The sequence below is a fragment of the Agelaius tricolor genome, unplaced genomic scaffold (genome assembly GCF_023055355.1).
Source record: "Agelaius tricolor isolate 1412-34295 unplaced genomic scaffold, bAgeTri1.0.p SCAF_11, whole genome shotgun sequence".
In the NCBI taxonomy this organism is placed as follows: Eukaryota; Metazoa; Chordata; class Aves; order Passeriformes; family Icteridae; genus Agelaius; species Agelaius tricolor.
In genome coordinates, this window is record NW_027269271.1 from 8681192 (window position 1) to 8697968 (window position 16777).

General features: G+C 37.2%; 1 protein-coding gene across 5 annotated transcripts in view; it reads right to left on the bottom strand.

The window, feature by feature from the left end:
* Positions 1 to 16777, bottom strand: part of KCNT2 (potassium sodium-activated channel subfamily T member 2) — a 115503-nt gene that overhangs the window by 45319 nt on the left and 53407 nt on the right. For 4 of the 5 annotated variants that reach the window (XM_071436009.1, XM_071436007.1, XM_071436011.1 and 1 more), the window contains exons 10-13: positions 7073 to 7253; positions 4850 to 5014; positions 3182 to 3318; positions 1307 to 1370 (exon numbers count right to left, since the gene is read on the bottom strand). In XM_071436009.1, the coding sequence (XP_071292110.1) occupies positions 1307 to 1370; positions 3182 to 3318; positions 4850 to 5014; positions 7073 to 7253 (547 nt within the window). Of the gene's footprint in view, positions 1 to 1306; positions 1371 to 3181; positions 3319 to 4849; positions 5015 to 7072; positions 7254 to 10284; positions 10379 to 16777 lie in introns of those variants that run through there. The other variant, XM_071436012.1, reaches the window with a different exon arrangement.

Here is a 16777-nt window from a genome sequence, read left to right on the forward strand (position 1 = left end):
GATTTAGGTAAGACACCTGGGCTATTTTGGAATTTTTCAGTCTCCTAGAAGTTAGAGGTATTTTTCCAGGTATTTGCAAGAACTCCTGCTTGTTCTAACCTTTAAATACCCCAGACCCTCTGTCACTTCCAAGCAGTAGTTCTGCCTTGCTTGACTACTCTGGGATTACTTACTGCCAGCTCAGTGGCTTTCACTGCTGTATTTTCAGGAGTCTATTGCTGATGAATCAAATTCAGAGTCCTTAGGTCAGTAAGTTTAAATATTATAACAGGAGCACAGGTTAATGTCTCAGGGAACTCAGTGAATTTCTGCAAGGGATGGGTCCAGAACAGGATCTTTAGCTAAGATCTTTTAACTAAATTCTGATGGCAGATGAAGTATAAGTGATAGAAAATATATTAAGTAATGCTACACATGTCATGCAAAGCTCTCATTTCCCATTTTTTACTATACCTGTTTTCAACATTTAGAAAAATAATTGCTATTTATTACAATGTAGCATCAAAACAGTATTTTTAGTTGAGATTGCTTAAAATATAATTACTGAATTATAAATACTGGTTCTGTCTTGTTAGCCAATTTACAAGCATCTTCAGGGATATTCAGACAAATACTGAACCCCTTTAGAGTTCAAGATTGAACAGAATGAGGCAAGACTGCAAGAATTTATTGTAGTGCACATGGTGAAAGATTTCATGTTCATAAATCCATCCTCAGTGGAATTTTTTTCTGGATATCTGTGATCAGTAGATAATTTCATTAGCTGTAGGAGTTCTAGTTCATACAGTTTTATTCTTTTATCACAGATGCACTGCAAAGAAGTTGCTATTAGCAGTGTTCCTTTGTGGACAGTAACTTACCTGACTGCAAATAACAACCAGCATGGGCAAACCCACAGAACCTTATTTAAAGAATCTTGCAGTTTTTCATTTTTAAAAATGACCAATATGAAAAATGGTCAAATAATGTCATATATATTGGTTACTTGTATTAGATATAAATTTATTTTTGAAGTTGAATTCAGGCTTTACTTCATTAGTTCTGAAAATACCAGTCAGTTGATACCTGTCTCTTTTCTGATTTAATAAATACAACTGATTAAATTGAATCACTAGAGCAGTTCAGGTACTCTGAATATTGACAGAGTAGCATTCTTGGAAGTGATTAATGACCAGTTATCGATGTATCCATGTATCTACTACGACAGTACTTTTATGCTATTCTGCCCTTGTTGCATAATGAAGAGCTGAGAAGGAGTAATGGCAGTAAAACCTGTCCATCCTGTCATTTCTCCCTCCCCACTTACAGCTGCTGTCCTGTCCACCTCACAGCGGCTGCTCAGGATGAAACAGGCTTCAGCATTGTCCATCCTGGAAGAGAGGAGACAAACCTGTCACAGCCCAAGCAGGTACCCACTGGACTCATGTCTCACAGTCAGATCTTGCACAGAGAAAGAGAACACAGACAAAGCTGAGTCTGTTCTCATTTCTTACCCTGCTGACAGTAAAAGCTGTGCCAAAGTAGTAAAAGCAGAGTGGCCTCAAACTCAATTTGCAAAGTATTTATCTGCCATGAGTATGGAGGGTGAATAAAGAGCACCAGTCTGCCTGGTGTGTAAGAGTGCAATATGCCCAAGTTATTGCTGGTGAGAATGAAGAAGAGGGGCAGGTAATAGACTTGTCTTGCCTAGTGAGAGCAGAAGGTTGGGTAGATGTACAAGAATAATGTGTTTGGGATAAATAACAGACATTTCTGTGTATATATGCATTAAATGAAGTATTCCAGTTCACAGTCTCTTTGATTAGAAGAAGTCATGGGAGCTCTATGAGTAATTTCAGCTAAGCATAGGAGTAGTACTGGGAAGACAGGAAAGACGTTATAGGAAAGAAAATTCAGTAAAATCAGATGAGATTTTTTTGCAAAAATGCGGTCTTTTGTAATTGGCTATTCACTGCTGATGCAGTCACCCAACTGTTTGTATTCCTTTACTTTTTGGTGTTATCTTTATCATATTATTTTGACATTGGTTCACATATAATATAGGGATACATTTTGATAATGAGACCCTTCTCAATTATTTTTTTGTTGTTGGTAAATATTACTTTATTTATTAAAAGAATTTTATCATGTGCCTTATTAGCTCCTCAGTACATTATGTTCTCATTAAAAAGAAATGCACTAAACATCTTGGGTACTGGGTTATATTTCATATCCAATGTTCTATTAAATTCCCACTGTGCTTCTTCCCTCAGGAGAGGTTGAAATTATTCTGTGACAGGTACATTCAATTACATGTTCTGCAGGAAAAAGCACAGTTCCACAGCTGACTACCTCCAGGTTATTATAAGTGAAATTCAAGATTATATTTAGGGAACAGCCTAATTTTAATTCTTGTAATGTGTAGAACAAATGTCAGCTAAATTCACATATGAATTCCTTCTTGAAATCAGCAAGAAAGCAAAAGGAAAAAAAAAAAAGAAAGAAGGATCTCTCCAAAAGAAAATTTCTAATCCTGAACAAAGCTTTCTTGTCTTGTCAAATTTTAAACACTGTTTTTTCAGTGGCAGAAGTCTGAGAAGGTAACACTGCTCATGAATCTCCTCACAGATGAGATTCTTGGAAATAACTCCCCTCAGGTAAAGAATGACACAAATAGCCAGACAGGTAATGGCGTAATTTTAGTTATCTACAGCACAGAGAAATGCAGATGAGTTAAATCAGTTATTTGCTTTCCCTCTCTTTGGAGAGTTTAAAGAGATGACCCTTCTGCATGAATTTCACTGTGAATTCCTTTGCAGCTCAACTGATTGAGTACTGGAGGGAAGTGTGTGTGAGGAACTCTGCTTGACTGATGTGTTTTGATAAATGTCACTCACTATTAATTGGCAGAGAGCATCTCTTAGCAGTGGTGGAAGTATGTGGTAAGAGGAGGGCCCTGAAGAGTTCAGGTATCTATAGCAGAAGAGCTGCTTAATGTTACCAGGCTGAACGTAAAAAAACAAAACTATACATTGGGTTCAAAATTTCAGATATTAAGAGAAACAAGTTCTATCAAAGAGCTTTGCTTCACCTTCTAAATAAATACGGCTTTCCTTCTAGCACAGCTTTTGTTGCTTGTTAAACTTATTTATCAAACAGTATTAATGAAAAAGTAAAAAAAGAATGGTCAATATTTGCCTACTTAGCTCTCAATAGGTCTTGATCTTTTAGGGCTGAGCCTTGCAGGTAGATAACTCTTTGGGACCACATTGGGATTTGTAACACCCTTCGGACCTGAGCATCCATCTCCGTAGGACACAAAATAACCACATAATAGTCCTGTCAAAATAGAAAAAAAAAAGGGGAAATAGTCATGGTTAATGTTGTTGGAGAATGAGTCACCAGTGACTTGAGATGTCAAAAATGTCTCAGATAAGACGCTGACAGGCAGAATTTATTTCCTCAAAATTTCTTCTTCACATTACTGGGCCAATTCCAAGCTGCTTCCTGTGCTGCTTGGAAAAGCAAGGATGGTTTGAAGGATCCATAAGTGCACAAATGAAAAGGAGGGATAAATGGAACATGGGAGAGGAGAGTGAGAGCTTAGACCAGGCTGGTCACAGAAATCTCCCTTTCTCCAACAGAGAGATTTCTGCAGAAAGCAAAATGGCATTGGATGCAGTGCACCATCTGTAATCCTTCAGCTTCTTGGTACAGAGAATCATTAAGGTTGGAAAAGATCTCCAAGATCATTGAGTCCAACTCAATTTCAGCTGTGAAGGGAATGTATATGAGCCCTTTTAAGTTACCTGTGTAGTATTAGGGCTTTTCTTCTTTGTTTTCAGTGTATCACAGAGCCTGACTCATTCTTCAGCTTAGTTAACAAAGTGTTGTATTTCAATTTGTGTTTGTATCTATAAAGAACTGGATTTCTTTGTGCAATTGCTTATGCCTCTTACTAGCTAATTGTTTTGGGGAATATTTTGGATTTGGGATTTGGCAAATTGCTGCTCAGCTCTTTGAGGGTTGTATTTGTGTGATTCTTGCAGTAGTTAATGAAGCATGATACCACAGGTAACTTAGCAAAAGACATAGAGAAGTTTCACTAAAAGGGAGAGTCTGTAGCAAAGACACTGATAATAAATCCAAATGGATATCTCATAGAAATAAGCTTCTATATGTTCCATAAGCTATATGACAAGTTTACATTACCTAGGGAATATGTGTGCACTAACAAAATCTGTGTGTTCTGTCAACATCTTTGTCCTATAAAGTACATGTATTTATTTCTTCATTTCCACAATTCCAAGAGGATCTTATCTCTGCATTCCTGTACAATGTGTTCTAGGACAACCCTGCCTGAGCAGGGAGGTTAGACCAGATGATCCCCAGTGGTGCTTTCCAACCTGACCCGTACTGTGATTCCTAGCACTGGCAAAAGACAAAGCAAAATGTGAAAACCGAAGGATGTTTTTAATTGTGAGGATTTTTTGATCCAGTCCCAAAACAATGGGAAAAAATAAATTCAATAGCTTTCATTTATTTTCTGGTTTAGGGTAGAATCTAAGGCATTTGCATGGAAATACCTGTTTCTAAAGCATTGGCACAATTCAACAAGACACTAATTCTACCTATTTAGTCTTTTCCCCTCAATACCTCAATTTAAAATGCCTCCAAACTATGTATCTCAGCTTCTTACTGCAGGTATACCTTCCCAATTCAACTATCTATTCCCAAAATCAGTTTTACAAATTAAACACATTTTCAGATACTTTTCTTAAAACAAACAAAAAAACAAACAAAAACCAAAACAACAAACAAACAGTGTTTTTTGGGAGGTTTTGGGGGGTTTATTTTTCATTCTCAGTACCTGCAGTCTGGGGTGGGCATAGAATTCATTTAAGAAATCCATGAGTAAGTCAATCTTCAGAGAGCTCACACACAGCACAACGTGTTTTTCCGTCTGAGCTCTGTATCTGCTGTAGTTTCCTCCAGACTTTTGCCTCTCCATCCACAAATACGCCAGCTGTTCAAACTGCAAGAGATGCTGGCTGTCAGTAAAATAGAGACCAGTAGGTGAGGGCTACAACTCTAGAATGACTTGGCAATGTTGCACTGTTCATCTCACCCCCCAATGAAAGGCTGCCTTTAGCCCCATTATCTTTTCTTTGTAAAATGTTCCCTAATAAGGCATCACAAACCACAGCAATAGTGCCAGAATCTATCACACACAAACAGCAGTGAAAATTCATTAAAATACCATGGGAATACACTAAATCACAGGAGTTTAGAAAAAAATGAAGGCTGGTACCTCATTCCTTTAAGTATTTTATGCCTCTAAGCTCTCTTTTCCTAGTATTGTGACATAATTGCTTCCCTTGTATGAAAGGCTAAGTTTTCACACACATACTGTGAATAGACTTGGAAAGAGGCACCATTTTCTCATAGTTTGGGCAGTAAATGTTCCCAGTGATTTTATAATGTTCTAGAAGGTGATGTTCTGTAAACTCTCTTAACTGCCTCATAATTTTAGATACAACTTAAATACACAGCAGCTGCTGATACAGAAATGTTGCCTTTGTCAGCTGAACAATATATGGCAGGTAAGAGAATATAAAGAAACATACAAATGCCAGTTAAAGCTTCTTGTAAGTAACACGTGCTTAATACTGAGATCAATTTAACTGTATGGCTGTGTGATAGCATCTTTTTCTCCTCCACCCTCCACTGATGGAGAGGCTGGATCATGAATAATAACTGATTTCATTTCATTGCAGGGCTCAGGAGAGAATGCCTCCCACTCCATTATGTGTATGGAAAACTATATGAAGCCTCATTATCACTACAAAGGTATAAAATAAACTAGCTAATAATAGGTAAATTTATTTGAAATTCCAGTAGATTCTAGGTTATTTACTGCTCCTGTGGGAGCCTGAAGTATCTATCAGAACCACCTTAAGGATGAAATTTCTATGTCCTAGAAAATTCCAAATTTCTTAAACAGAGCACATTTTAGTTTTCAATAGAATATATATTTTACTAATTTTTCACTGAGTGAGAATATAATTGTGGTGGTGCATATGGCTATGAATACATACATTCAATATTTAATTAGAGTGTTAAATAACTTAAAGAAAATTAATGCTCAAAGCCTGAGCTTCCACTCTCCCAGGGCTTGTGTGTTGTCTGCCCACACTAAGCTTTAGTTCTCTGCCAAAGAAGCAGAGACTGGAAACTATGGCAGTGTGAGAAACTTTGGAGCTTCATGGTCTAGCAGGTCTACTGTAAGCTTTGATAAAAATGCAGAGTGTCTCCCCACATCCTCTTTTGCTGGCACAAGGGCTGAGTGATCACCCTGTGTGGAACAGTGAACATCCTGGCAGGGTTTCCCACGTAACCTCAGGGTTTCTGTCATCCAGCCTCACCTAATGAGCTGGAAAACGCTTGGTACAAATTTAACAAAGCTGACTGACTCCTTGAAATACTTGGATTTTCATAAATTGCTCTTTCCCCGTTGAAATTGTTAGAAGTCCTAAACTTAGGCAGGCATGAAAAATTCCTAACTGTGCTGCTGGCTCTGTGTGCATGTGTTCCATACACAGCTGTGAACCCAATTTGCTTGAGTTGCAGATTTAATGAGATTTTTTTCAAGTTAGCACTGAGCTGTAAGAGTAAGAGAGGAAGTGGAGAGAACCAAGATTAGAAACAGGGAGAGCCTGCAGAGGAAAAGCTGTACTCATAAAGAAAGTGCTGGCTACTGTTGTGGGGGTTTTTTTGTAATTGCTCCATTAATAACAAATCCATATCTCAGGATAAAGGAAGGCCTCTGTAGTACATGACTGGTGCAGAAAACTTTCATCAGCACTTGAAAACTGTTATCAATGCCCTGTTTTTTTAGTATAAATCTAGAGTATAGGAGAACATACAGAAAAAAGGGGAAAAACCCACAAAAGGGGAAAAACCCTAGGAGAGATAGGTGGTTCTTTTTTCTGACATTTTCTGTGCAATAATAACAGTAACAATGAATTATTTCAGTTATTGTTCCTTTGTTTCAAAAACAATTCTAAAGAGAAAAAAAAAAATCCAGATTTACCTGTATGGGCAACACCACAAGAGCAACACAGATCATAATGACAACAAGCAGCTTTGAAGGCCATATCTTGGGTGTAACATCCCCAAAGCCCACAGTAGAAAATGTCACTATGCAGAAATAAAGGGAGTCAAAGAGAGTCAACCTGTTTCCTGCTCGTTCCAGATGCTGAATTCCACAAATACTACGTAGAAAAGAATGAATAAAGACATGAAAAATAAAAACTGTTCAAGCTTGATGATTATACGTGCAGAGAACTATTTTCAGAATTTATAAATTGCTTAGCAAAGACATTTTTTTCAAAGTAAAGTAAAAATTAATATCAAACCAGAAGTGCTATATTGTTACAACTTTCAAGAGTCATTTGTAATAAAAGAAACACATTTTTGATTATTCTAATATGATAGGCACAACTGTTGCTAGGTTTTGCTTAGTGGCTGTTGTGAAGGAGAGGTGGTATATAGAACATCATGGATTGATGCAATTCCTTTCTAAACCAGAACAAAACAGATGGTATAGAGCTGCCACCATTCAACATTTTTTATAGATATGTTTCAACTTTTTCAGGGAGGCTTGCTGCCGTGGCCAAGAAAACTGCACATACAGCTTTCTGTAAATCTGTCTCTCTTTGTGCTGGGCTCTGGCCCTTTCTGTGGCAGAGTTACTGATGTGAACCAGTTATGAGAGCACACGTTGCATACTGGGAGGTTTCTCTTGGGACAAATGGGTACTGACTGTCTGGAACAAAGTGAATGTGAGAACTGCAGAGTACTGAGTTATCAGAGCAAAGAGCATCCAAGGTCAGCCTTCAGGTAGGAAGTGGGAGGTGGCAACTGGTGAGATTCTGCTCACTGAAGGTACAGAGTAGAAATACGGGGCTGGGCTGGGTCTGTAATAGCAGAGCCAGTGGAGTTCAGCCCTTCCAGTCACACATTCCTGAGAAGAAGTAAACAGCAGCCCAAGTTAACTGGTAATTACTTTTCTTGGAATCAGCATGATGTGCTTTTGGTTTTGAGAAGCTGTAACAGAATCTCTCCAGAGGTCATCCTGCTATTTCAAACATTGCAGATTTCAAAAATATTTCACTTTGTAAATACGTATCACGGCAAAGAGCTTCCCTAGCTTAAAATATAATCTTCTCTGATACAGTGGAATTACTTAGTTCAGTTCAGGCTTTTAAATTATATTCATCTACGTAAAAAAAAAAAAAAACAAAAAAAACCAAAAAACTCAATGTGTGAACAACCCTGAACAGCACTTTTTCCCCTTGGAGCTAGCAGGATGATTTCTCCTCAGAGAATTAGATAAATAATTAATAAATCATATCATATTCCTCAGTAATTATTCTAGAATGTACTAAATATTATTTCTTCATGTATGGTATCCAGATGGTAAGAGTCCCTCATTAATATCTGCCATGGGAAGACCTTTGCATCACCAGGGAGACCCTGTGTTTATAACAGTGTTAGCAGTTGTTCTTCTTTTCTCTGTTCTGTTCTCCAAATATAATTTAGCTGTGGGCAGTGGCATTTCCAGAACATATGGATCAAATTCCCTGTTTCCTTTTCACAGTTCTAGCATTTGTAGTTTTCACACATCTCAAAATGTTCTAAAAAGGGTGGGCTTTTTTCCCTGTTGTTTGCCTAAGTTTCATACTTCAGTCAGAACTGATATTTATATTCCTATCCAGTTCATCCCACATTTTTCACTGGAGTTGTAATCCAGATCTTCCATTATTTCACTATGTTCACAGTTTTACTGGAGTTTTTTTTTTTGGTTTTTTTTTTAGTAAAAGGATAATTATATTTTTGTCCCTGAAAATACTAACAGAAGGACTGTAAGTAATTATGCTAATGAAGCTTTCTTTTGGTCTCAGACAAGGAAGTTTCTCAGCTAAAGCCTTTTCTAGCTTTAATATGAAATAATGAAGTATATTATAAAGGCACTGAAGCATGGAAAAATGAGCTATTTTAATATCAATATTCACATACGTTACATGTAGTTTTAAACGCAGAATGGAAATGGATTTTTAATTCTTTATTTTTATTATTCCTATTCACTTGTGTGCATTTTCTTGTCTATAGTTGCCTTTTGTGGATATATCCCAAAATACATAACCTTCACTTCAGGATTTCAGCTCACAAGGGCCAGGAACGCAACAGTTGCACTGAGCCAGGGATATGGTTCCCCCTCTAACAGGACTATTACACCACTGCCCTCAGCAGATTAAATATCTGTACATGGGGTTGTATTGAACCATAATGCATCAGCCTATCATTGGTGGAAATGTAATTTTTCTGGTGCTCATACCTGTGAAATTGCTTGGTGTTTGTAAATGCAAAAGGTCAGCTTTACCACCTGTATCTGACAGGATGGATTAAAATATAAAAATTTGGTACCATCAGGCTGTTTTTTTCTAATTTTCAAGGAATTAGTAATGTTTATTTCTTGCTTTTTTTGTAAAACCTTAACATTTTTAACAGTTTGATGATAGAAAAATTCAGGTCTTGAATTATTGCTGTTGTTGTTGTTATTATTAAGATTTCCATAGCCAGCCCACCCAGCTGAATTGAAATAAGGTAATATACCATGAATCATTTCAGCTTTTTCTAAATGAACAACAGAATTCCCATTGAATTTGGTGAGATCAAGATTTCATTTGATCAGGTCTATCCCCTTACAGATCTATGTATTCCTATTCCTTGAAGCCATCAAAATAATGTGTCTGATCCAAAATGTGGATTCAAGATGTTTCTCATTGAACTTAGTGGGCATGAGCCAGAGCTTCCCACATTTAGTTAACAATTAAAGGCAGCAAGATGAGGGAGCTGCTTCTTTGCTGAAGAAGAATTTCAGCTCTTTTAACAACTTGTTGATCAAATTTATTTCCTTTCTCAAAATTATTTGCACCTCATTTGCAGTTCTACCAAACTGTACTTGAAGCCCTCACCCTATATACAAGGGAATAATAAATCCAAAATCAGGTTACCAAGTCTGGGTGTTTTGGTGCTCTGCTGTTTGTCCTTACTGGAGCCAGAGAGCACCAAACTGCAGAAAAAAACAATTTTCAAAGAGATAACTTTAAGGGAGTCTAATTAAAAATTAAAATATTACCTCTGTGACTACTCTCCCAAGAGCATTACACTTTAGCTCACCAACTATGCCTTTAGAGAAATGTTACATTGATAGCACATTCCCATCTGTCTGGGAATTACCTGATTACACTGCAGACAGTGCAGTGGAACATCAGTGGATGCCCAAGAAGCCAAGTCCACGTGGATTAGTTATTCCATTCCCCACAGCTCATTGACATCTTTTAATACATCCCAATTCCTAGATAAATAGTAGTATCAGCTTTCTTTTTCAGAAATGAAGTGTTAATCATTACTTTCAGCATAAATTCTGCATGGAAAAGTACACTTATTTCTTATGTTTCCCAACATAATGAAATGTGCAGTAATTCAGGCTTCATATTTTGCCTGGTTTGATATTTTTACCTCCTTGTTTGCTTCCTCTTCCTCTTTCATCTCCTGAAGCTAAGTAATTTATTTAGTCATCCTTGATAAACAAAATTATTTCAAGCAGGAAAGGAATGTACAGTAAAGGCAATGCTAACACCTACTTGTTTTTGTGGAGAAAATAAACCACTGTAATAATCAGTACACAGAGAGTCCCTAGTCAAACATAAGGCCAATTCAGCACCTTCTACGCCAATTTTAGGACTCCTGTGAATTCAGGAAGGTTGTCTTTTCACAATGGATCTAAGGGAGACACTCAAAACAAAACAGACTTGCTTCAATGCAGAGATTTAGTATTTTTTAAAAAAACCACAGAAAGCCAAACTAAGTGTCTGCTGAAGCAAAAGTAGTATCAGAAAATGCATTATAAACATCCAGAGGATAGAAGTATCTTTCCAAACACTCTGCTACCACTGCACTTGAAAAACAAAAAGTGAAGAGAATAACATGTAATCTCTGAAGATTGGTAATGTTTATTTTGGGTATTATTTGAACTTTTGAGAGTTCAGTCTCTGTTTTACTGGAAGCATTCTTTCCAGTTCCAGGAACCTTTGTTTGCTTGAGTATCTTATGTGCCAAAACCAACTCCTGTTTGTAAATAAGCTGTCTCTAAATGCCCTGCAGAAATAAATACTGCAGAGTAAAATAATTCCTGAGACAGTCAGTTTTTTATCATGCTGCAGAAGCTTGTCACAGAAATGGATGTAACAAGAACCATTTGGATAGTATTTTGCAAACACTGTACATTAACTATCCTTATTTATAACCAATTGTTTAGAGTCTATTCGATATCAATTTATATTTTCATTTGTCAGCGTTGACAAATTAATCTGATTTCTACATTTTCACTTCTAGAGAAAATTATTGTTTACACATACAGCTTCTTGAGGTCTAGAATAATGCACCAGAGGCTGAGCCAAAAGTCAGAGCTGTTTGTGTGTGCTGAGGATTAGGCAGCAATGGCCAGCACTTCCCTTTGGACCTGTACCTTTGAGCTCCACCTTGTGTAATGACTTTGCCATGTTTGCAGCCGCTGGCTGAAGGGCCTGGCTAATGAATGTGTTGAAATCCATATGGATCCATTTTAGCAGATTCAGTGTGATTCTGGGGCAAAGGCTCAGTGCTTCTGTACTACACAAGCTACACGTGAACTCACTCACAAGAGTAGCAATCCTGCTCAAGCAAATGTCCTCAGTAGTTTCTCACATCTAAAACTCTGAACAATTTCCTCATATCCTACCAGAGAATTGTGATGCTAGAAAAAATTAGAAATTAAACTCTCATTATTTGATTGTCCTGTACTGCCAATTGTTGTTAATGTTATTTTAACAATTTATGAGCTTACTATCACAGATTTTTTCTTTTTTCTCTATGAGAAAAATTGGAATGAACTATCAGTCAACAAAACTGTTGACAGACCACTAACTCTAGCACATATTCATGGGTAAAGTACAAATACAGCAAAATACTGAAGAAAAGGACCATGTTGACTTTCCAGGAAATACAGAAAGCATTTGAGACATATTCTACCATGTTAGTGACTGTAACTGCTTATGGAAACTTCCTCAATCTCTACACCAAAATAAAATGTACCTATAGAACATTTCATTCTTCAGTCTCGCTCTAGAGGATGTAATATCTCAAAAAAGCCTGATAAATTTATACAGGTCTTGCTTAAAATTGGCCAAAGGTGCTCACTACTTGCCAAAGACGTTAATATTAAGCTGGTGCCAGTCTTAAATCCTTGAAATTAAAATGGTGTTGGGACTAATGCTGTATTTGGAGAATGCCCTGCTTTTTACAGAGGAAAACAGTTTTTCATACTAGAAATTGTCTCTGTGGGGTGTTCAGTCTTCTCTAGAACATCATGTAGAGCCAGATGCAGTTTTGTCCCATATTTTAAAATTAGACATTATGGAACAGCAATTCTCAGTGTGGAGATTTAGTATTCATGTGATCATTAGACATGCAATTTTCACAAACTCCGGGTTGAATACTAATATAACTGGAGTGACATTAAAGTGCATTTCTTTTTCATTCCCTGTATCAGATGCATATGGAAATACTGTCTGTTGACTTCTGAGTGACAATACATGCAGAATGTGAAGGTGTTGGTAATCACCCTACCTGTGACCTAAAAACCTGATGCCTTCTGACAGAAATCCTGACTCTTGTGTAAATAATGAAGAGGCAAACAAAAAGAACAAGGGTATGCAGAAAATGCAGCAAGTAAAAGAGTGAAGCAACAACCACAAAATACTCTGACCAATAACAAAATGCTAATCCCATCCAAAAACCCTGAAGATGAGTTTTTAACTTGCTAAAAACCAAATACTTCCATTTTTTCCAAGCCTTGTGCCTCTTCTCAGGTCTTTCTAAAATCAGTGGGTTTTTTCTAATTTATTTTCTAAAAGCAATTTTCCATAAACAATATTAAAATAGAAAAAAAGCCCCACTAGTTTAAGTAGATGTACAATTTTCATAAAGTTAATATTACAGAATTTGGTAAAATTTATCATGTAAAATGTATCAAATTTAAGCATTACAATGAGAAGTTGCTATTTTCATCTTTCATTCCACATAAAAGGCTTTAAAGCTGTAGGAATTACTGAATTTCATGGCAAAGAAAATATTAATTTCATACAAGACAGTGAAAGAAATGAGGGAGAACTTCTGACTGGAAAGATGAAGGTTGTCATGGTGCCTTTAAAGTAAATAGGTAGAGAAATTCCCTTGCTGCTCTTAGTTGGCAACAACTGATCTAACAAATGCAGCAGATCAGCTGCAAGGTAGTCCCTGACAGGAAAAAACAGACACTGGACACTGTGGTTTCTTAATATTAATGGACAAAAGTTGTAACAATCTCAGACATTTTTGCAACTCTAATGTCACTTCATTTGATAGCTCAACATAAATCTTTATATTTTTTCAGATATGTTTTTTCAGAGACCAGCATTTATTTTCATACAACACTGTCCCTTTTTTTTTTTTTTTCAGAATCACAATAGGGACAGGTCAGACTTGGATTAATTCAGCAGGCTTTGAAATCACACTTTTCAGTTCTGTGGGACTTGGAACCCAAGTTGAGGTAAGGGCGATGAATTTACTTTCACTAGACAACAATGCCACCATGTCAGAAATTAATTCAGACTTTCTCTTCAGATGGAAAGGTCATTTTTGTTTGTATTCCAATTTTATCTTTATCCCAAATGATGATGTTTGATGATATGATTATTACTTACCCATGGTGTCCTTTATAAGCATTTTCCTTCCCCAAAGATCAGAACATTATATGCAGCTAATGGTTGCAAAAGCTCAACTTATAAAAATAAACTCTCCCCCTAGGAACTCATGTGACTTCCAGCAACTGCAGAACATCTTGTTAAGCAGAATAAGGTATTATGAAATGACCAAGTGTATATAAATATTTGTTGAATCTGAGTGAGAACCTTTCTACTCCTGCTGCTGCCTTTGGTGGGATAAGAAGTGGAGCTGCAATTAAGGAGTTCTGGTCATTGAGGCTGCACTAGCAGGGTGCCTCTGTGGGCAGCCTTCAGCTCAGTGTGCTTGCACAGGCAGGTCTGGCCACACTTCAGCCTCTAAGCTCAAATGAGCACTTGTATTTGTGTGTGCCCTCAGTCTGCCCCTGAGCTTTGATGTTAAACAAAGTAAAATTTGGCAGCCCAGCTTCAGTGTGTCAACACTGTTGCACCCAAGAGCCTGCTGGAACCTGAGGCTCTGGTCTGCTCACACAAGGAGTCAGGAACTACTCAAGAAACAGAATCATGCACTCGCTCCTTAACCACCAGATACTCCTCACCTGCAGAGTGCTACAGAATTAGGTGACATTCTATACCTATCCTTCCTTGGGAAGAATAATTAAATAATCTATTTATAATATTCAAAAATTGTATGTGTTGTGCTGGAAAATTCAAATTCAAACCTCTAATTTAATACACCCGGTAAGTTATGCTTTAGAACATCATGTTTAATGTTTCTTGCAATAGTTTTGAAACACTCTTATGGTGTAACAGTTGTTATGCAAACCACCCACACTCCCTCAATCAAACTGAACTAACAATTGAAAGATTCATTATCTGAGTATTTGTTAAATGTGCATAAGAAAAAGCTAACCCAGCATGTAGAATATTCTGTTAGCTAGTGACAGAAACCTTTTGTTAATTTTCAACCTAACTCAAGTCATGGCATATTTTAATGTCAAGTGGATTTAATTTTATTGTTAAGTCAAAATTCTCTCCTTATCAGATTTTGCATTTTCATTTGATTTTTAAGGATATTCATGGATCGTCCTTACGCTGACATCCATTTTTATATCTCCTTGACAGCCTTTCATCTGTCTGCTCTTTGAGTGCAACTTCTTTTTGCTGCTCTCATTGCTGCTATTGAAACAACTGCTTCAGGACAAGCTGAGTTACCTTACTCCAGCTGCAACATTTTATGGTTGCTAGCACCATAAACAAAAAAGAACTTAGACAATAACAGATAAGTAATATTCAGGAAAAATGGACTTTCTCTTGTAGTGCTTATCCTGCTGTGAAACTCAAACCAGTAACAAATACAGGCTGGAGTGGTCTAAAACTTGCAAGTGATTTGAATCAAATGCCTCTTGTCTTATCCCCTTTAACCACAGCCATGAGGCATGCAGCCCTTTGGAAAGCTCTCAAGTAGACTTTCCCTTTCCAGCTTAAATTTCCCGAGACTTGGGGTAATGGGAAACTTTCTATTGGTCTCCCTTCTGGAAACTAAATATAGAAAGAGTGTTTAAGATAAAAGGCTCTAGTCAGATCATGTGAGGACAGTGGTGTACATTTCTTGCATTTCAAGATGCCCTGTAAAAACACTGACTCATCTATGGTCATTATTCTCATGGTGAGTGTTTCCCTTCAATATTTTGGCTGTTACATGCACAAATTTGGCATCATTTAAGCTTCTTTCATATGTCTAGATATTCTAAGTGTTGGTACCTCTGTCAGTGAGGTCACCTATACAGTAAGGAACAAAGGCCACCAGTTACTGTCAGATCTGTAACCTTCCTGTCAACATTAGAAATAGAAAATCTGGCCAATAATTACAGAGAGAGGTCTGCAGCTTGCCAGCAACGTTTGCTGAATCTGGGTTTACAAAAGTAAACCCTCTGCATTGTGTGTTCCCTTTGTCCTCAATGTAGCTGCTAGATTCCCTGACAGTCTTAAAGCAAAGACATTTCAAACAGGCAGTGAGCTAAATGGAAGCATTTGCTGTGCTGCTGCTTTGCAAGGGGAGCGTCCACACAGCTGCTTAGAGGGGTGGCTCTATGGGCAGACCCAAGAAAAGTGCACTGATATACCCAGTCTGTCCATTTAGAAGACTGTCTGCAGATTCCTGATGAGCAGAAAGTTCACTGCAGAGTGCAAGATATAAAGGGGTGTATGGAAATGCAATGTCATCTAAAATATAGCCTGGGTTTTTTTAAATGCTCACATGGTATGCTTTGGCTCTTTTTATTCATAACAATTGTTATTAAAAAAACAGGAGCACACATGAAAATGGGTGCCACATAAATAAATTCTCCTTGTTTGTGTTCCTTCTGGAAAGGTGTTTTTACTTCAGAGTCACTTCCTTGTTGACCTACAGTCTTAGCTAGAGACAACCCTTTGGACAGGGCCAAGGAAACAACTGGCCTGTGAAAAAGATAAAATTAAGCACCAGACATAATGCTTAGGTTTGCTAAAACACCAGAAAAGGGGGAAGTGTTAAATAGAGGTTGTGTAATGGGGTGAAAATTACAGGAGGTAATCTGTGAGGAGATAAAAGCAATATATTCTGTCATGCTTTACAGGGTAGACTCCTCTGTGGTTGGAGTTCCTGCTTGGAAACCCAGCAATTCTTTTAGCCATGAGCCAGAGAGCTTGTACACTTTGAACTCTCTGTGTATTGTTCAGTTTGATCAGCAAGCTCTGGGATTTCACCATCATCATAATTTTCCTCCTTCTACTCCTCACTACAGTTAACATTGGTTTCCATTGAAATCTGGTGATTTCAATGAAATGTTTTAGTTGAGTGAAAAATCCTGAACTTATAATACTTAAAATTTTCTGAAAGAGAAATTTTCTTTGAGACACCTGTTTTGACAATGTGCTTGCTTGAAAAAAATTTCCAAATCTATTAGTTACTTTGGCTGAAATTCAAA